The 20413-nt window shown below is 44.7% G+C and overlaps 1 protein-coding gene across 1 annotated transcript in view; it reads right to left on the bottom strand.

Moving 5' to 3' along the window:
- ANKH (ANKH inorganic pyrophosphate transport regulator) overlaps positions 1–16053 on the bottom strand; it is a 96333-nt gene extending 80280 nt beyond the window's left edge. Inside the window, exon 1 of the mRNA XM_056483256.1 lies at positions 15455–16053. Coding sequence (XP_056339231.1) covers positions 15455–15550 — 96 coding nt within the window. The 5' untranslated portion in view covers positions 15551–16053. The remainder of the gene's footprint in view (positions 1–15454) is intronic.
- Positions 16054–20413: the final 4360 nt, after the last annotated feature.

The raw sequence follows: 20413 nt of genomic DNA on the forward strand, positions 1-20413 counted from the left end.
CCCTGGCTGAGGGGACACCTTCCATTTTTGGGAATCATTCCTATGGGAGAACAGGGTTTGTGAAGGTCTCAAGTAAGCAATGACCTGTTTTAAAAACCCAGTTTTAAAAAAGGTAGAAATATTGAAAAGCAAGCATTTTAGAACCACAGAATATTCAGATTAAGAAGTTTTTACTACCTTCCCTTCACAAAGGGAATGGAAACTACTTGCAGGGGTGTAGGCTTCAGTTCTTTGTGCTGCTCCAGGCACACCTGCAATAGTGTGACTTTCATTAATGCAATGCTCAAAACAAGTTGTTCAGCTTTCCTGACCCTGCTCTTTCTAGAGTCTCATTCCTCTGGTAGCTGGGAGCCCTCCTCATTTCCAGTTTAAAAGAACTCATTGTCTGTTCACAGTCATATGTTGCTACTCAATTTCCTCTTGTTTGCAGGTAGGCTACCATCTTCCCACCAGAAAACATGATCCCATCTCCCTCACAGACAAACACCTCTATCATGCTTTACCTTTCTTTGCTGGGCTACAGAAACCAAAACCTTTCCATTTCACCTTCTCTGATAAGATAATGGGAAAAAAAAAAAAAAAAAAAAAAAAAAAAGGAGAAATTAATGGCTGGAGTTGCTTTTTCCTAATCTTTTGAACAAGTTTGAACTGACCTGCCTTAAGTATGTATGGCCATAACTGTGCAAAGTATCCCAGGTGAAATCTTACTTAGAGCATGCATTACCTCTACTGGAGGACAGGTCATCAGATAAATCCTCCAAGACCTTCTATCATCTGATCTTTATGTTACCCTCATAACTCCTCTTCCCCCCCACCCAAGAAAACAAGGAGCCCTTTTGTGGCTATACTTCAGGCAGCTTGCAATGCCTACGTAGGGAAACATCCATCTATATTAATTAGGAGACAACTCTGCTTTAGCAACATTAGAGGTTTGCAATTTGTACTTTTAAGAGCGCTAGGCAAGCCAAAACCTATATGCTACTGAAGCTGTTATTTCATTAACTTGTTTATTCAGAATGCTTTCTCTTAGTTGCATGTTTTGAGTCCTCCCAATATACAGTTGTTCTCCATGTTTCTGATTTATATTTTTCTTCATTATCAACCTCTGTAGCAACACTATCAGCAATATCTGTAAGGCAGAGAGATTTTCAGAAAGAGTCTTAAGATCAATGTTGGCTCAGCACAAGTTTAATTTAGAACATATGATGGGTCTGACTGTGCTATTCATGCTATCCATCCCTAAATTGGAACAAGCCTAGTAGTTTAGTTATGACCTGAAAATGTCTGAAGACAAATTATATATAGCATTTTAAAAATATTTATAATGTTAAAAATGGTCACGAACATCAAAGTCCCTGAAGGGATGCACAGGTTCACAATGGGGACGTTTCTGTCTGTAGCCTACAGTGAGCATTTTCACAACACCTGGATCTCTCTGCACGTTATAATCATGCCCATGTACAACTGACTGAGCTTGACATGCTTCTCCCAGGCTTCTTCAAAGGATTGTCTTTGAAAGAATACACCCAAGAGCAGAAGTGCCCTCTGATCCAAAAGGGGCTTTGCTGAGATTAGATTCTCTTAGCACTCCAACGGCTTTATCTCTGGCCATGCAGGTAAGAAAACATTCCTGTTTTCAGGAGCAATGAGACCTAACCACAGCCATGAGACCTAACAACAGGATGAATAGGCATGTGGGGAATGCAGGCAATGTTATTCTTGTCTGTGATCCAGAAATTGGCTTTAAGACTTAGTGAGAATAATCACTCTGACCTTGGTTTGTAGGTTCTTTGAAAAAAGCCACCAATGAGGACACCAGGCATTTATCATGTGTCATCAGACATCAGCATGCAGGGACAAAAAACTTCACTGCTTCCCCTACATAGCATCATGTTGAGCAGGAATTCAAAACATACCACTTGGGTGAGGAGGAAAGGGAGCCACAGGTCAAGTGGTGAAGTAGTCACAGCCATGCCTCGCCAGCTCTGCACCATGCCAGTCCTAGAGAAAAAGTATCTGAACCAGACTGACCTGGACCTGGCTCTGGCATGGTGGGATGTGAAAGGGGGAACACATACAGCTGGGGAGCACAGTGCCTGGTACAACTGTATGTCTGAAGGAAGAAGCAGCAAGCACTGATCCTTTGCTAGATAAAAGTCTCATAGCTTTACAAAGCTCACATTCTTCATTTGAAGTCTGGCTGTCTCACATGAGATAAATTCCTGTACACCAGCTGAAGTGAGGCCTACATTTAAATACTACAAACATAAAGAATATTTCTAATTAAGCATTTCTTTTGCTGAGCCAGGCCTCTTGTTTTCAAGGAAGGAATCTGTTGGGGAAGGCAGGGGGCACCTTGCTGCTGTACTTACCGTGGGCTGCTTGTCTGCAAACAGCAATGGGATGTGCCTTGGAGGCAGCCTGGGGACAGGCACAGAAAAGGAAAAGCATAGGAGACAGAACAGGAGCAGGTATTTGAAGCTTACAGACTACTGTGGACTAAAAAAAAGGGCAGTAAAAAGGAGGCAGGATGACAAGGTGAAGGGACAGGAGCTGTCCAGGGCCACCAACCACAGCAGTGCACGGGAGGCCCCAGCCAAGGGCTGAAACAAAAAAATCCCCTGTCTTAAATAAATATGTATAAACAAAGAGCCAAAAACAGACAGTAAAAGATGAGATTGATGATGCTTGATCCTTCAGGGTTCAGCTTGGCAGGCTGCAGATGCCAGACTGTTGGTTATGGTGCTGCATCACTGCACTGCCACGCAGGGATTCAGTGGAAGACAAAAAAAGAATTGAATTTCAGTGGAAGACAAAAAAAGAATTGAATTGAGGGCAGCTCCCTATTTTTATATCCTGTTTCTCTCTTTCTCAATGGTTGTTTTCTTTCTTTCACAAAGGAATTGCAAAACAAAGGGATATACGCAGAAGACTTGAGGTTATAGAATCTTATCAAGCTGAAACAGAAAGAAGGAATGTGTAGAGGTATTTGATTCTAAATGTCAAGAGACTATAGAGGCATGATTCTTCATGGAAAGCAAATGAGGGACACTCATGCTTGCTGTTGCCTTTGAAACCAACTCCCAGAAGCTGCAATAGCAACCTCTTGCAAAACAGCTGCTAATCCTTTCTTGTAATTGTTCCAACCTCTCTGTGCATCCCTCACCCCTATGCTGTGTCAACAGCAAAGCAGAACAGTGCTTAGGGCTCTCTAATGCTGTAATTGTGGTAAGAGTGAAAAATCCCCAAAAAAACAAACTCAAGTATTCTTTGTTGTTCTGGCTGCAGACAGAACCACTTCCCTGTCCAGCCAATTTGCTTCTTCTTGTCATAGCACTCCATAATCAGAGTTCTCAAGAGACTGTGTTCATATCTAATGGTTTCATGTGCTGCTACTATTCTCTTTTCTTGAAAAAAGGTCAAGGATATTAGTGAGTCATATTTTTTCCTCTATTTTTACAGTTAAGCACAGGTTATCCTTTATCACCAGTTGGACAAGTATTGATTTAACATTCTTCTCAATGCTGGTCTCAATACAGAACTTGACACTTTCTCATTAAGCTAAACTTGCACTGGGCATGCCTCCTTTGTCTACTTGGGACTTCCAGCAGAATGACAGAGGAAAAAGTTTCTAGTTTGTTATTCAGCAAGATATTAGTGATGAAATTATGGCCCTGCAGTAGCTTTGACTGGAGCATTTCAGCCCTTCTAGTGCAGTGGAAAGGTTTCATAACCCAGGACTTCTGGGATGTGGTGGTGTTTCTAAAGCCGAGGATGTCAGGCCTTTCCCTTTCAGCTTGATCTAAGCCCCTTTCTTACCACTCATTTCTCCTTTCAAGTATCTGGATGCACACAGAACACAACAGACCCCACATCTGCAAGCGTGACCAAACCCTTGGAGCTCAAAGTAACAAAAATGTAGCTTCACATGAGGTTTCCTTGGCAAGTCCTGAGGCAATGACTGTGCCTTCTTTAGCTATTTTCTCCTCAGTGATGCAACCACCCACAAAGTGGTAGAAGCTTGCAGCTGACAAAAACAGCATGCTGTGATTTGGAAAAGCTAGCCCACAACGACACTGGCTTTTTCTGGACAGCGACTCAAAGCTCACTGACAGGTCAAGCCTAGAATTAAAAAATGCCAAACAGGATACCTGCTGTGATTTATTATGAATTTACTTAAAGAGAGAAACACTGGCCTCTGCACAGCTTTAACAGAAAAAACCCACACTACTTATATACTAGATCCAGAAGGCACTGCTGACGAAAGCTCTTCCCAAGACTCTTACAATGCTGGAGCATGTCCTGACCAGCAGACCGTAGACTGCATCTCAGAAAGCTCATAAGAACAAGACTCTGAATGCTGAAAGGTCGTCATGCTTTCATGCTTTGAAATAAAACACTCTGAAGCAAAATGACTGCCCACAAGTATATAAAGAACAGTGGTGCAGTGATCAGGACTGCTCTCAAGGTCACATTTTGAAAAGGTAAAATCCATATACAAAACCATGGATTCAAAAACAAAACAGCATTTGCACATGCAGCAGGTAACCAGAGATGGCTCAAACTATAAGCCACAAATCAGGTACATGAGCAGTTACAGCCCATCTCCTTATTTCTTTGACCATTTAGTCTTGCATACAAGTCAGCAGCAACCAAGACAGTACTTTAGCACCACTCGGTGTATAATTCTCCCATAAAGGCAGTCTCCTGCTCACAACACACCACGTACATGTGCATGTGTGTCTTAAAGAAGCATATGAAAAATGTGTTTACCTGTGTCAAAAAAAAGCTTTCAGTGGATCACTGCCTTTGGTGTTTTAATGTGCTGGAAAATGTTGTGCAGTTTGGATTTTCATCCTCTTTTAAAGTGAATGCTTAAGGCTGCAAAATCGTTATAACCCAACATAACTACAGGGGAAGCTGACAGTGCTGTCACACTAAATTTGGAGGCGCACATTACCAGTTGTTATGTGCTACTAAGTGCAGAGAAAAATGACCAGAGATGTCAAGTACATCACCTGGCATTTTCCCTTCTGTTGGGCAGAGTTGGTGGCTGATTTGAGCTCATCTTCTTAGCTGGCCTCTTGGGCTGAGTGGGTTGCAAATAATTCTAATGTTCAAAGTCATGTCCAAAATGCCACAGTGGAGGAGGAAGGGGGATGGACTGATGGAATGAATTACCCAAGCCAGTAGCAGGATGAGGGCAAAATGGATGGGGTCTCTGGTAGCAATCAGGAAGAGGTGCTGCACTGCAGCTGCAGTCTGGTAACAAAGCCACAGAGACGTCTGTGTAACTAATACACTCCAGCACCCATGGAACAACCAAGCACAGGACCCAAAGAACTGAACTGGAAAGGCAGTAAGAAAGGGTGAGAAAGGTCAAAAAAGGGTACAGGGCTGTGGGCATACACCATATGGGACCACAGGACTGAAACCTCTGCTGTGCTTGCCAATACTTGTCTCACCACAGCTTATGCCTTTAAAAACCTCAGCAAGCCTCCAGCTAAAAAGCAGAGTTAAGATCTCCCTTACGTCCACACTGAGGACATCTCAACACTCTACTTCCCTCATATTGGAAAGGTTCCTGCATTTTGATAAGCTCATTTTGTTTGGATTTTTCCCCCTCAGCTCTTCCAGGAAGACCCTAACACAGCATACTGCTCACTCAGGTAGCAAAGGGCACACTGCCTCCAGTGAATGCTTCTAGAAGAAACAAGACAAGGATTCACAGTCAATACTTCTACTAGCTAGGTAGATCTGACTTCTCCCCTAGCAAGTGCTCTCTGTATGATGAATCTGGGAGGCAGCACGTGAAAAACAGGATGCTGTGAGAAAATTGTATCATGACCACCCATTATTAATAAATTCCTCACCTCTGAGTTGCAGGTTTTTCACACTTTACCTTAGTAACAGCCCATAACTGTAGTGCCCTTCTAGAGTGCACTGAATGCCTTTGAGGAGGATGTGGTTCTCAAGCTCAGAAAATGTGGTCTTCAGGTTTGACCCATTGTGTACAGCACTTTACAGTGATCTCAACACTCTTTTTCTGGTAACTCACTGAATTCAAGCCTGTGGAAGACACCACCACCACCACCACCACCACCACCACCACCACCACCACCACCACCACCACCACCACCACCACCACCACCACCACCACCACCACCTAATAGCTGTCTAAAGGTCAGCACTCTTTGTGCCACATTTTAGAGGGAAGTAAATGTGAGAGATAAAAACTTCTGCTTTTTAACTGGAAAATCATCTGGAAGTATTTTCAGTTTAAACTGTGCTTACCACCCCAATTTCTCTCACTGCTCCTGCCCATATTCTTCTCCACAGCAGTGACCTAGCCAAACTCATCTGCCCTTTCCTCTCCTTCATGACCACACCACACACAGTTCATATAACTGCAGATGGTTATCAAACTCCCTTTTCCATCCAAGCTATAAATGCTTCACTTCTATAATCTTTCCTCTTGCATAACTGGCATTTTTTCCCCTCTCAACAGAACCAAAAATGTGAAGTGTCTTCCCACCCCTGTAATGCTGCTAACAATTCATTTTCTTTTCAAATGGCCTAAAGGTTTTTAAATTGGTGAGATGCTGACAGAGGAAATGGCAATTATGGACTTGTTCAAGTATCTGCCTTCCATCTGCAGGACAGCAGATTTGAGATCAAAGGCTGCCAAATTCTAGGAGAACACTGATATGCTGTGGCAAGGAAAGCCTTTGCCTTGAGGAACGAAGATGCCGGGGTAGATCAGAGGCTCCTTAACTACCCATAGGTACAGGAACAGCAGACACTGTATACTAACACAGAGGTGACAAAAATAAGATATTGGTCATTGGTATGCAGCAGAAGGAAGGAGAGGTGAGTAGGGAGTGAACAGGAAAAAGAGCCCAATAACTCTGCATTTTCAGGAAATTAGATGTCAAGCACCGTCTCTAAAACAATAAGGGAAGAACATTGGGTGATGTGGTTGCACCCCTTATACCTACAAGCTGCACATCTGACTTGATGAAGAAATAAAACCAATCCTGGCTGATAGGCACCACTGCACTCTTCAGCAGTACGGGCGAGAATCATGCCAGCACATTAAAGCTCAAGTGCAGCCTGCATCTGACTTCATTCACTAATTTATGTGCAAAGCACAGGTAAGAAGGCCAGAAGACAGACCATCTCCTAGCCAAAAGCCTTTCAAATATATTTGTAGAAAACAGACTGGCACAGTTCTCAGCTTTGGTTCAGTGAGCTTTCAGCCCCATGGAACCCCGTACCTTTGCAAATGTTTACAAGGTGTTGGAAACAGGTAATGAAGAAATATAAAACCATGTATGCTCTCCAGCTCCTATGCATGTGAATTTTCTCTGCACTCCACTGAAAATTTTTTGGACTATAAAAATTGAAAAAGGTTGAAAAAACCTGCCTTAACAATGCAGAAATATAAACACTTGAAAATAAGTACTGTCTTGCAGTTGATTCACTTCCCACATTGAAAGCTGAACTCTTGCTGAACCACTACATCAGTAAAGCAAACTGGACGTGTTGGGCAACAGTGACCACCCTTTCTCCAGCAGGAACACTCCAGCCAAGCAGGAACAGGGAATTTTTTACATCATCTCTGGGAAAATAATTATAATGGCACTTGAGATTTCACGCCCTTCTGACACTTATTTTCAACAAACTTCTCCTTACTCTCCAGTATTTTTCCTTTGTCCTTTTTTAGAATGCTCTTACAAAGGCTGTGGAAATCAACTGTGCTGTTGCAAGTAACAATGCTCTACTTCAGCCCTCTTTGGAACAAAATGCATATTTACACCTGGAATTATTCTTAGCTAATGTTTCACACAGGCTCTTTTATTCTGCATTACACTGGGAGGGAACTCATCAAGAAAAAGTGCACATGTAAAAAAACTCTATAGCAAGGTAGTGACATCCTGTGGAAAATCTGAAAGAGAGGTGATACCAATAAAGGAGACAGAATATGGGAAAACTGCAGAGCTCTGCTGTTTCAGACACTGAAGTGCACAGGTCCTTTACATCTCTTATGGTGGTTCTTTTTTAATGTTCTATCTAATGGTTATCTGGAAAGACAGTGGTGATGTCTAAACCATAGATACAGCAATATCATGTCAGTAGAAAATCAAGCAAGCAGAAAGAAGTGCAATCTGATTATCTAATTGCATATTAACATTCCTTTTCCATCACCCCAAGATTTCCAAGTACAAAGAGCATGAGGTAGCAATGGCTGATTAAATTAGCTCGTTAAAATAAAAGATAGTTACAAATTACCCATATATTTTTAAGAGAGACTTGTTCTGATACGTCATTTAAACTGGAATTGAGCTCAGCAGTAATATCTGTTATTTAAAAACATTACAGATTTCTCAAAGTAGCTGCAAAGCAAAATCTGTTTGGAATTGCTCAGTTTTATGCATGGAGTTTTCTGCATGAGCTGGCAGATATATTTAAATTTTCTATTTATACAGCAACTTACATCCATGTTTTACAAATATGAAGGAATATACTTTGTAACTGCCTTGTGAAACGCATCACTATTTTAGAACTGATGAAACTCACACAAAGAGAAATGTCTTGTCTAGGATCAATCTGCACTTTCAGAGCTGGAGTCTTGAGTGTACGCCTTCTTTAAATATAAAAAGACACTTTAGTCATAATATTGGTCATATAAGCTTTTGTATACTACCAAGGTCTTCAGGCAGCAGCAAAATGAGCAATGATTAAAAAGAAATCACTTCAGACCAAAGCAAATGTGACGAGAAATCAGCTTTCTTGGTTTTGGAAAAAGGCAACAAAAAGAAATAAACAAGAAAAGGCCTGAAACAAAGCAAATGGTCAGTTCACTTTACAAACAGAAGTATCAATTCAGGGATTTCTCAACATGATGCAGAATACAGTGGTTCAAGCCCCTTTCAAAATTCCAGTTTTGAACCTATATTTTAAAATTAGACTTGGGGTATTTTGAACTCCTGGTTTCAATTCATGATGCTTAGTCTTCTAGATTTTCACTGGCACAGGGAGGAGAAGACAATTTCCCTATTTCTGAAATAAGCATGAGAAGTATTTGCTTACCCCATGCACCTTTTTCAGTGGATACCAAATGATATTATGACTGGAGTATCTCCAGTGAGGGCCCTCCAGCCTGGAGACTGGGAACTGGAACTTCTTGGCAAAGTTGTAAATGTTCCTTGTCTCCCACTGCATGAGTTAGTCTTCTGGCAGGAAGAATCATTTCAACCCCACAGACCTCAACGTTTTATTTTCCAGCAGCCTGGTGGGAAAATATCATCTGAACTTACAGTTTTGAGATTAATTAAATTACATCATGTAAAAGTGGCTGGTTGGTGCTGCATGGAAGTTGTTTTCCCCGCCTCCCTCCAACCTGCCCTGGGGCTATATATATATATATATCTATATATATCTATAGTTCTACAGATAGCAAATTCCTTTCAGATGTGCTTAATGGCTATCACCAAGTACAAAACCTGCCCGTTCTTAACAGGGAAGCATAAGAAAATCCAGAGAAGTCCTTGGAGCATAACCAACACAGCCATGGGAGGTGGGAGGCAGGGAACAAGGAGAGAGCAGGATAAAAAAAAGGGAAGGTACTGACAAGACAGGTCCTAGCTCAAGATTATGTATTGTACACTATGGAAACATGGAGCACTGCAGGGAATGGGCACCTCATTAATAGTGCAGGTTCATTCTCAAAATTTCTAGTACCATGTGAAATCTCCAGTGGTGATAGCCCCAGTGCTCTTCCTAACCTGTTTATTTTGTACCCTGCATGCTATAAAATGCAAATAGATATTGGTTTAGCTGCCAGGAGTAAGTCTTTGTCACCTTTAAGAACATTAGCGCTTTGTTGAGATTTGGCTTTTATCTGCAAATGTTTTATGAGATCTTTGACTTCTTCCCAGATCTCAGCATGATGCACTGCTTGCTGTGAAATGCCAGCAAAAAATGCTCTGTGTGAGTGGTGAATGCAATGCCTGGTGTGTAACAACCGCTGCAGTAACACAGACTTATAAGCCTAATTAATCTCTTGGGCAGTTGCAAGAGCTGCCCACGTGGCCTAGAGCCCACCTAGCACTGGTGTGAAAACCCCCAGGGCTTGGCAGATGACCATTTAGGAGCCAGGGCTGCAGGGCTCAGGCTGGCACGCATGGCAAAGTAAAGCTGCTCTGCTTACAAAAAAATCTCTGGAGACGGCAACGAGGTATATACCCTGAAAGTTACTACTTCAGGTGTGTGTGGTTGGGTTTTTAATCCTTCACAGAGGGTCTCACTAGGATTTGCTCACTCTAAACAGGAAAGTTAGATGTATTTCAATGGTCATTGCTAGCTATTTCCCCGGCTATTTGGCTTGGGAATTCTGCAAGAGAAATGACTTCAAAACAATGCCATGGAAAATAATAACAACAACAACAACAAATTCTGTTAATAGTATACTCTGTATATGTTTCCTTCTTCAACATGAGTTAATCTAAATTTAATTTAAAATGCTGTGTAGTTCACATTCATTTAAAATAAATAGGACATTTCCATCATTAGTGATGCAGTTGTGGTAATAACATACAGTCATGTTGTACACCAATTACAGGACGTTGTTAGCTTTCATGTTTATATGGTACTGAAGTCCTACACAATTTAAATGAGTCCCTGACCTCTTACAACATCAATAACAGGAGTACTTTGCACTCATACATCACCTCTCATCTCAGAGTGCTTCTGACACATGAATTTTCATTACATCTACATACAGGTAGGTGTCTAGGCACACTTCAAAGGCAGGGAAACTGTGCCATGGAAAGGTTACACAACTTGGCAGAAATCCCTGGTGAACAGCTGGGAATGTGAACTCTCCCATTACTTGTTTTGAATGTCCAGACAATAATGCTTACCCCAAAACCAAGCTTCAGAAGGCATTAATCAAAATGTTTAACCCCCTACCAAGTTTTCAAATGGCATGGGCAGACAATAAGCTCACTAATTCTTTTTGATACATTATTCATGACTTGTTCTCCTTTTCTGGCAACTTTCTTTTTTTAAGTTAAAAAAAAACAGACCAAAAAACACCGATCAAATACAAGAAAGAAAACAGGAATTATTGCAAAATATTTTGGACTCCAAAACACTTAGCATTTTCTTTATGGCTCATCTGTTGGATATCAAACACTACAATATGTGCAATGTATGGTTATGTATCCAGGGACCAGAGCACCTTAGTGACCTTCGGAGAAAGCGGCAGCAGGGCTGTGCCTGCTCAGTTTTAGTTTCCAAGGGGGCCAAGCCACTGGGCACCTTGTCTGCATACCTAAGTTATGCTGGCAGGCCCAACTGCCCAGCCAACAGCTACTGACAGGACAATCTAATGATCCGGGGGCTGGCTACATGATAGTTACAGAGTTAAACAAACTCCAAACAAAAAAACCCTCCTAGGGTTCCCATTGATAATTAAGGGATCACTGCAAACAGGCCTTGAGATCCAAACACTGCTCTCTGCCTGGCCTTTGCCACCCCATGAGCATCAGAGAGTGTCACCAGCCACCCTTGCAAACGGTATTTAGCACTGCCTAGGGTTGAGTCCATGCTTCCGACAAAGTTAGGGAATTCATGCATGCCTCAGCTTTCCCCCTTTGTAAAAATGCTGATGCAAGTGCACACTTACAAGTCAGGCCACCAGAATATATGTGAGCAGCTCTGGAACTGTGTTAAAAGGAAAACTAGTGTGGGTGGTGATGGAGTTCTGAGCTGACAGGGTAGCAATGATGTTATTTGCTGGTTGAGTTGTTTGAGGATGTGTTGCCCTCCATCACATGGGAGGCATTTATTTATTTATTTATTTATTTATTTATTTATTTATTTATTTATTTATTTATTTCTAAGCAAGTACATCCAACGTTTTTCAAGGGAGCAAGAATTTTTAATGCAAACATAGCTCTCCAACAACTGAGCTCTATGTACAACAGTAATTATTGTGAATCTCAGGGTAAGATGTTGAGATTTGAAAGCTCCACTCAACAGCAGAATAAAAGAGACCACCTCTCTTCTGGCAGTGCCAAGCTCTTGGGATGAAAATGCTCTGTTATGTACATTTGTGTGTGCATGCTTATACCTGGAGGAAAAAAATGTGTGCACATGAACACACACAGTACTGACACACATAGACAGATTTGAGTGGAGAAAGAACATTTAGCCAAAGTATTTGAGACTATTTTCCTGAATGCTGTACTCTTAGGAAGGAAGGTATGTAGTATTTAATTTCATAAAAGCCATGTAGCACTGTAAATAAACTGGAAACGGGTTGCAGAAGGAAATCAAGAAAGTAAGCTAGAAATGGTTGATCTCTCTAATATTCTCGTAATTTACCTGGTCATGCATCAGGACTACATTTTTCAGTAGAGGAAGAAGAATCAGGTATTTGTCTGAGAGACTTTATGAGGTGAAGAAATGAGGTCAGCTCACTAGATTGGAGTAACTCTGTAATACAGCCTTGTCCTAAGGCATTGTTGGATTAGAGTCCAGGATCAACAGGAGGCTCTTCACTGGCTGTAGCGGTTCTGGAAGTGACTTCAGGAGCTGAGCTTATTAGTTCTTAAGCACTGCGCCAGCATTTTTTACTTCCTGGAAACTAAACAGACTTGTCATCCCAAGGGCAATGGTGACAGCCTTAACCTATGTTCTGCAAACAATCTTCAGCCTTACTGTAAATTTCCCTTAATGTAGCAAGAAACCTAGAGGCAGCTGCATACCAAGGATCTGGTAATTTTCTAGTGATGTTTGCTATTGACTACAACAACTTAACACACAGAAAAGCCTCTCAAGGTAATAGGAAAAAAAAAAAAAAAGATGTCATTCTGTTTCTCACTTTTCAATCTGAGATATCTAACAGTATAAGGTTTTGCTAAGAAGGCTCTCCAAATACTCTCCTCACTTGAGGGAGCAATGTATGAATACCATAATCAAAAGGGTTTATGACTTACAGCATTTCTTACACATCTCTTCTTCCATGGAAGGCAAGGTCCATTCTCTCTTTAATTTTTTTACAGTCTTCTCTTACTTCTGACCTGCAGTTCTCCTGTCTCTTTTACAGTATTGTCCAGAGCAAGAAATATTCCTTCATGCAAATTTTACTTCCCTTATCATTCTTAGAAATCTGCGTTATCTGCACGATACATTCACATGAGGGGGTAACGCAGCCTTTGCAGAGTTATGTGTTGGCACACCCATTCTTCTATGCTGCTTCCATTCATCCCTCACATTAAAATTATTACATTTCTTGAAAATGTAAAGCAGAAAGGTCACTGGCTCAGCAAGTCAATGTACTTTCAGCCTCCAAAGTCCAACAGTAATATCGTACAAGTGCAAAAAGTAACTTCATGTATTACATAGAGACAAATAAAATCACTGTCCTTTTGTCTGTAAGAGAGACCCTTCAGACCTGGAGTAGCTTTGTTACTGCTTCAGTTTCCTGATTTCCATGTAGGTAAGGCTGGTACAAAAACTATCTTTCCAGTTTCTGCTCCTAAGAGAAGCTAGAGTTCCAGCAGGCTGGATTTCTCTCTTTTCAATTAAATATCTCCCCAGGCAGCCATCTGAGACCCAACTCTCCTAAAAGGCCAATCCTATGACTTGGCTATCAAACAAAACACATTTTCTAAGATATTTTTGTCCCTAACACTGTCAAAGTTAAGTGTTTACATGTATCATTCACAGACTAACATCCCTCCTGTCATTGGTACCCAGCCAGACAGGACGACCCTCACTTATAAAACTACTTGCAAATTTTTAAAATCCTGGTTCAAAGAACACTGAAGCCATAGAGATGTTTTTTTAATAGGCTGACATTTACCTTGAATTGAGCTGACCTTGTATGAAGCAAACTGTATGAATGCACCTGTCATACTCAGTTTGCTGAGTGCACTGCTTTCAATTTAACTTCTACTGTATGTAATTAACATGGCATAGTTATTAGCACTTAAATCTCCTTTTCCTTTGTCATTTCTATATTTAGATTTCCTTTCCCTCTCCCCTCCATCCCCAGTTCGTTTTAAAGAAGACTGACTTAGTAGGAAAGCACATAGTTGTTAGTCAAAGATGGAATTGTATTTTTTAGTATCGTGGTTTATTCAAAGGACTAGGAATCAAAACGCAATTGACACAGCCATGACAAACATATGATTAATGTCAGCTATTTTTTCCCACTGTAGTATTTTTCCTTTCACTTTCTTCTTCACAAAAAAGTACCCCCTAATTATCTGGTATCTTTGCTCAAGAAGCGCAGGAGCAAATGTCTATTCTTCTTAGCCAAACTTTGTGACTTAGGACAAGGATAAAGCTATTTGGGGTACAATATCTAGTGTGGCTGCCCAGCTTAACACTTGCGAATAAGTAGTAGTGTATACCTTCCTACTAAAAATGCAATGACAGGTCCTATGTAGTGCAGCCTAACACAAGACGGGGCCTGGATTGTCAAAATACCGAAACGTGAGAGCAGAGATTCCCCCACGCCCCAGTGCAGAGGCAAACGAGCACCAGCTCGGGCAGAGGAGTGGGCACGTCGAGCACTGAACCTGTTCTCGGTGCAAAGGCAGCAAGCGGGGATTGGGAGGACGAAGTGGGATGGCTGCATGTCAGGGAGACAGGCTGATGGGCTCGGATACATCGCGTTATCCGCTCGGTGCCCATGCCAGGGGACAGCCTTAGGTCACCAACTCCGCTACAGAACCGCAGCAGTGCTGAGGCGCACCGAACACCGGCGGGGGCAGGCGTGCAGCCGCAGGCTCACCTGCCGGAGCCCCGCCGGGAAGCGTCCCCGTCCCCGCGGGGTGCGGAGCGGCTCCCCGGGGATGCCCGGCGGGGCTCCCGGCGGCGGGGCCGAGCGCTGCGGCAGCAGCAGCGGCAGCGGCAGCGGCTGGGGCGGAGGGGCCGGGGCTGCCCTGGGCAGAGGCGGCAGCAGCCGTGCCGCCCGCCCCGCGCCGCTCCAGCCGCCGGGAGCCGCGCTGCACTGCGCTAGGGGCTGCTGCACCTGAGCGGCCGTGTCAGCGCGGGGACAAACCACCGCCAGCCCCCGGACAGTGCATTATGTAATTTCACATTATATAATCCTGAAATGCCAGGGGGGGAAATTCCCCAAAACAACGCAAACCCCGCCGTCCTTCCCCGCGCATCTCCCGGGGGCGCGGCGCAGCCCGTGCTCCCGGGCAGCCGCCGGGGCAGGCACACCGGCACCGGCCGCCCGTGCCCCGGCGGCGCAGGGGCCGCAGACCCCGCCCGGCGCGATGAGCCGGGGCAGGACGGCGGGGCACGGCTCGGCTCGGCTCGGCTCTGTTCTCCGTCCCTTCCCTTCCCGGCGAAGACGCGCCAGCCCGGCGCTGCGGGAGGGCGGGCGGGAGGGAGAGGGTCGCTCCCCGGAGAGGCGCTGCCTTACCTGCTCCCCGAAGTCGATGGCGATGTTGGTGATGCCGAGAGGGACCAGGAACCGGATCAGGGGCCAGTAGTTAGTGAGCGCTGGAAATTTCACCATAGTCCCAGCTGCGCGGTGACCCGCGGCGCATCTGCCGCGGCAGAAGACGGCGCGGGAGGACGGCGGGGGGGAAGGATGAAAGGGCACCGGAGGAGGGTGCGTGCGTGTCCCTGTGCGTGTGTGCGGGCGGGGAGGGGGTGGGGGGAGATAAGGGAGAGGGAGAGGAGCAGCAGAGCCCCCTAAAAATAAAGAGCCGGGGAGCGGGCGGGGGGCCGGGCCGGTCCCTCCCTGCCCGGCGCGGCGCTGGCTGGGCGGCGGGGCGCGCTGTGCTGTCGCCTTAGCAGGAGACCCGAGAGATCAAGTCCATCCCCGCCGCCCTCCTCCCACACAACAATGATCCGCCGCCGCTGCCGCCGCCGCCGCCGCTGCCGGAAAAAAAAAGAGGAGGGACACCGCCGCCAGCCACTCGTGCGGGCAGCGCTGCCATCCTCGGGGCGCGGGGGCCAGGGGAAGGGCCGGGCCGGGCCCCCCCCCGCCTGACGCTCGCCGGCGGCGGGGCGACGGCCGCGGCGCCGCGCAGGAAAACACCGCCCTCCTCCTCCTCCTTCTCCTCCTCCCCTCCGCCGCCGCCGCCGCGGGGACGGCGCAGGCCGCGGTGCTGGCGGCCGCCGGCGGAGCTGCCCGTGCGGGGCCAGCGGCGGTGCGGGCCCGGCCGTGGGGCGCCGCGCGGGCCGGCGCAGCACGTGGGTTTGACACACGCTCGCAGACGGGCGGCGGCGGCGGCGGCGGCGGCGGCGGCGGCGGCGGGGGAAAGAGCGGCACCGAGCGGCTCCTCCCGGCGCCGGAGCGGCCGCTGCGCCCCCCGCCCGGGGCCGTGAGGGGCCGGGGCGGGCTCGGCACCTGCCCGCGCCCCTTCACCCCGATGGGCGCCCTGGGCTTCCCCCATCGGCGCGGCCGGCGCCCTCCCGTGCGGCCCGGGCGAGGAAGGCGCTCCCTGGCCATGGGCTTCGGGCTTCGGGCCTCGGGCAGCTGCAGGAGAGGTGGAGGTCCTGAACGAGGCGTCAACCAGGGTGTCTGACCCACAGCTCTTCTGGTCAAAAACCTGAAATAAATAAATCCTGAGCGTTTGGCAACGTAACATGATGATGATGTTTCAAGATCTCTGCCCGAGCTCTGGGCAAGGGGATGAGCTTGCGGCCCAAGGCAGCTTGCAGGAGGGCCCTCGCTGGCTGGGGCTCCGGCTGCCTTCTCAGACGGGGCCGTGGCAAACCACGAGGTTTTGCCAGCCTGAGGGTGGGAGAAAGACGAGAAGGCAAACCCCTTGTGAACAACTTGCTGAAATTTCTCAGCATTTTGAAAATTGCAGGATGGTTTCAAGGTTTTGTTGTAATTGACTTTCGCTGGGGCATTTAGGTTCATGGTGTTACCTTCAACTTGCCCCCTTTAAGGAGAGCTGGTAAATGTTTTGTGAAGGTGGGAGCCCTATGAGGAGTCACTGATCCTCAGAGGAGCAGTGCCCAGCAGAGGAGTGCTGCAAAGCCTCCCTCTCCCAAAGACAACAGTATTAAATATTCCTGTGACCAAGCATCATTCCACATATTTGGAGAGTCAATGGGGGGGAGCTCTGAAAATCCCTGGTAGGCAGATGACAGGCTGTGGGGCTGGGCTGGCGTGAAGGAGCCCCTGACTCCTGAGATGTTTTGGAAAAGTCAGCCCCAGTTGTGCTGGAAGTTTCTTTCCTCTTACAGCTGGAATTTGTCTCCGCTAGCAACCCTTGAGCTGGAGCAGCCATCGTTGTGAGCACAGAGGAGCAAACTCAAATGCCTACAAGAGAGCAAAACTGCCTTCATCCTGTAGATCACTTACAATGCCACAGGAGTGAAGCAGAGAAAAACAGGAGAGGATGATTAACTGAGAAGAGGGAAGCAGAATTTGTTTGTGATTGCCTAAGAGTGTCTTTGGATTAGCAGCACCAAATTTTCATCATCCTGAGGGAGACTTAATCATCTCCAGATGGACCAGTGGTTCATCCATCGGACATCTTCGATGTCCAGTGAGAGGGAACATTCAATCTCCAGCCAACCTGACTAAAGCTGGACTTGAAGTAGAAACTCTTAGACATGCAGGGGCCTTATGCCAGCTGCCTTGTTTTACTTGTTTGCTTGCACTGAGCCAAATTCCCTGCCAATTCAGACATAGCCTTTGTGTACACTTAGGTGTAAGTTGCAGGTCCATTTCTTTGAAACAAGCCTTGTGCCTTTTGAACTCGAGGCTGGGTATGTATTGAAGCATTAATTCAATATTACATTCTTTCTTCCTGAGAATGCGTATGGTATGGTTTTAGATAACTGTATTGCTAGTAACTAATTTCTTTCTGTCAGGGCTAGACTTTATTGGCATTGAGCTCATTCTTCCCTGCCTTGGATCTGAGAACAACTTGTAGATAAATTATGGAAGAATATTTTTTTAAACAACATATTTTAAAATGCTTTCTTTGCAAAGTGTTCCTCTTTTGTTTCAGTTTAGAGAGATTCTTTATTTAAGGGAAAGAAACCTTTAGTGCTGGTTTTGAATCAGAGAAAAGTAAAAGGGAATCCCCAAAGCCACTTGTAAATATATAAATTTAACTTGCCATTTGAAAATTCCAGATGAGTTGATGTTTGAGAACTGCCTCCTCTAGTTCCTGGCAAAAACAAGCCACCTTAAAATTAAAACTTCATGAATCAAAATGTTTGAACATTGTGTGTCTCACAGTGCAAACTATAAAAAATACATAGTGATTATTTGTCCCCAGGTCATGTTCAGTCCTGGAAATACTGAGAAACCCATGCAGTTTAATGTAGTATAAGAGAAGTGTATCCAATTGGAGTTTTTTTATGTGTTCATACGGTAGTTGATACTTCTTCATTCCACCAGATAATGAATCCTGCCCCTTACATCTTTAATTAATTTCCATCTGATTGGTCACTTGAGGGCTGTGGTTAACGTTTTACCTTCCTGCTGCTCAAAGCAGTACAGTTTTATTTTAAGAGTAGTTTTACATTTTACCTCCTCATATGTACTAGAATGTCCTGGACAGGTGTTAACGTAACTGATGCTTTGTTGAGTTCTATATTTTAAAATCATTAAACCTACTTAATAAACCCTCAGACAATGTTTTAGGTTTCTCTCTTCTGCTTCCCATTCATGTCTTCTTTTTCTGGGCTGGCTGTAGTTTTTGTGTGCTTCTCTCTCAGCCCAGGTCATATTTGCTCCTAGGATTCATTGCAGAAACAAAATTGTGTTTGCAACCAAAGAACAAGGATGGTTTCTTACATCTTGAAGTCAGTAGTTTGCTCAGCTGATGAGCTGAGGAAATAGGTCATTTTTGCTGTATTGGGCAAAAGCAGTGATTAGTAATCATTTCCTTTCTAACATATTTTCTGTTACACTACATTTCTTACTCATATACCAAACACTGTCTGTTTGTTTAATGGAATAAAAAAGACAGAGAGGACAGCAGGAAGTAATTAGCCATAATCTCACTGTTTTTTACAGAAAAATCATCTGGGCTGGTTGTATCTCAAATGGAGCCATTTCACTGGAGAAGTCCATATGAGCAGAGTACAGTGCTGCAACGTGTTAAAGTGTATAAATGATGGAAGGTATCACAAAACTCCCTCGTGGCTGGCAATGAAGTGTGTTTGTAATCGCTGCTTAAGCAACGGGGGCAAAGTCTGAAGGTGTCCCCAGTAGCAGACTGAATCAGGATACTGCACTTTACTTTTACTCATACACTCAGAAATCCAGATCAGCACATGAGCTTTAATGTGTTAGAGTCCCTGTCCTGTCCTGAGCTTAAAGGAGGCCTCTTACCACAAATACATGATGGGAATCTTGAAAGGACCCCGCTGTGGTATTGCCTTGCTTCAGAATGGTGCCTATTTTTTCCTTGCTGAGGCTACAGGTCTTAGGTTTGTTTTTTAAAGCACTGTGCTTGGCCTTTCCATCTATAGTTGGTTGTTTAGCTGTTACCCCTGTTTTTTGGAGCTACTGGGTCTCTTTCATATCTTGTCTTCTATAAAGGATTTTTTTTTTCTTATGATCTGGTGATTTAAAATCACTTATTGTATAAGAACCACAAACCAGCAGATAACAAAATTTGTCAGCTAGTCATCCCATCAGAGGACAAATGAGCTGGATTTCCCAGCCTCAAGAATTGCCAGTGATTGTGGCCTCTGAATGGCCTTGGGCTTGGAGAGAGCAAATGATGACTGTCTTTTCCTATCTGTTATCAGATAATGTGGAAGGACATCTCTGCAGTCATATTCTGCTTCTGTCTTGAGCTATTCCTCCCCCAGCAACAGCCTCTTGCAAATTTAACTTTTAAGTTGGAACTGAGTCTGATGCATATTTGCAGCTCTTTACACCACAGTAGTTAAAACAATAAGATAGTTATTTTAAAATCTTGTCAAACTTTGACTGGGTGTTACTGAAGGAAAGCTCAGAATGTGGGTCTTGTGCACAACATGGAAAAAAACCTCCCATTTAGTGCTGACGAATAAAAATAAAGAAATTCTTATATGCACTAATTTTTATGTGGGCTGACTAGACATGCAGCTGTAAGGAATCTTCAGGACCCACTTGAAGATCCCCTTCTTTCTCTGGACCTTAGTTCTGCAGAAAGCCTGTTTCTAGTGAAATGTATGCTCAGCCTCTTGTCCTGCAAGAATGAAGGAGAGCTAGAGGCTGACACTTTCTCTTACCAGGGGTCTGCAAAGCCTGAATCACTACAGACACTGAATTGTGCAGAAGGTCTTTACCTCAAAGGGTTAGTGGAAGTCTCCTTGTTTCACTCCTTGTGCATCAGCCTTAGGATCAAAGGGAACAAGGTTCTTGGATTATGTGTCTGGCCATGGCTTCTAGGCTGTTGCAGTTCATGAC

This window comes from Oenanthe melanoleuca, chromosome 2 (genome assembly GCF_029582105.1).
Source record: "Oenanthe melanoleuca isolate GR-GAL-2019-014 chromosome 2, OMel1.0, whole genome shotgun sequence".
Lineage (NCBI taxonomy): Eukaryota > Metazoa > Chordata > Aves > Passeriformes > Muscicapidae > Oenanthe > Oenanthe melanoleuca.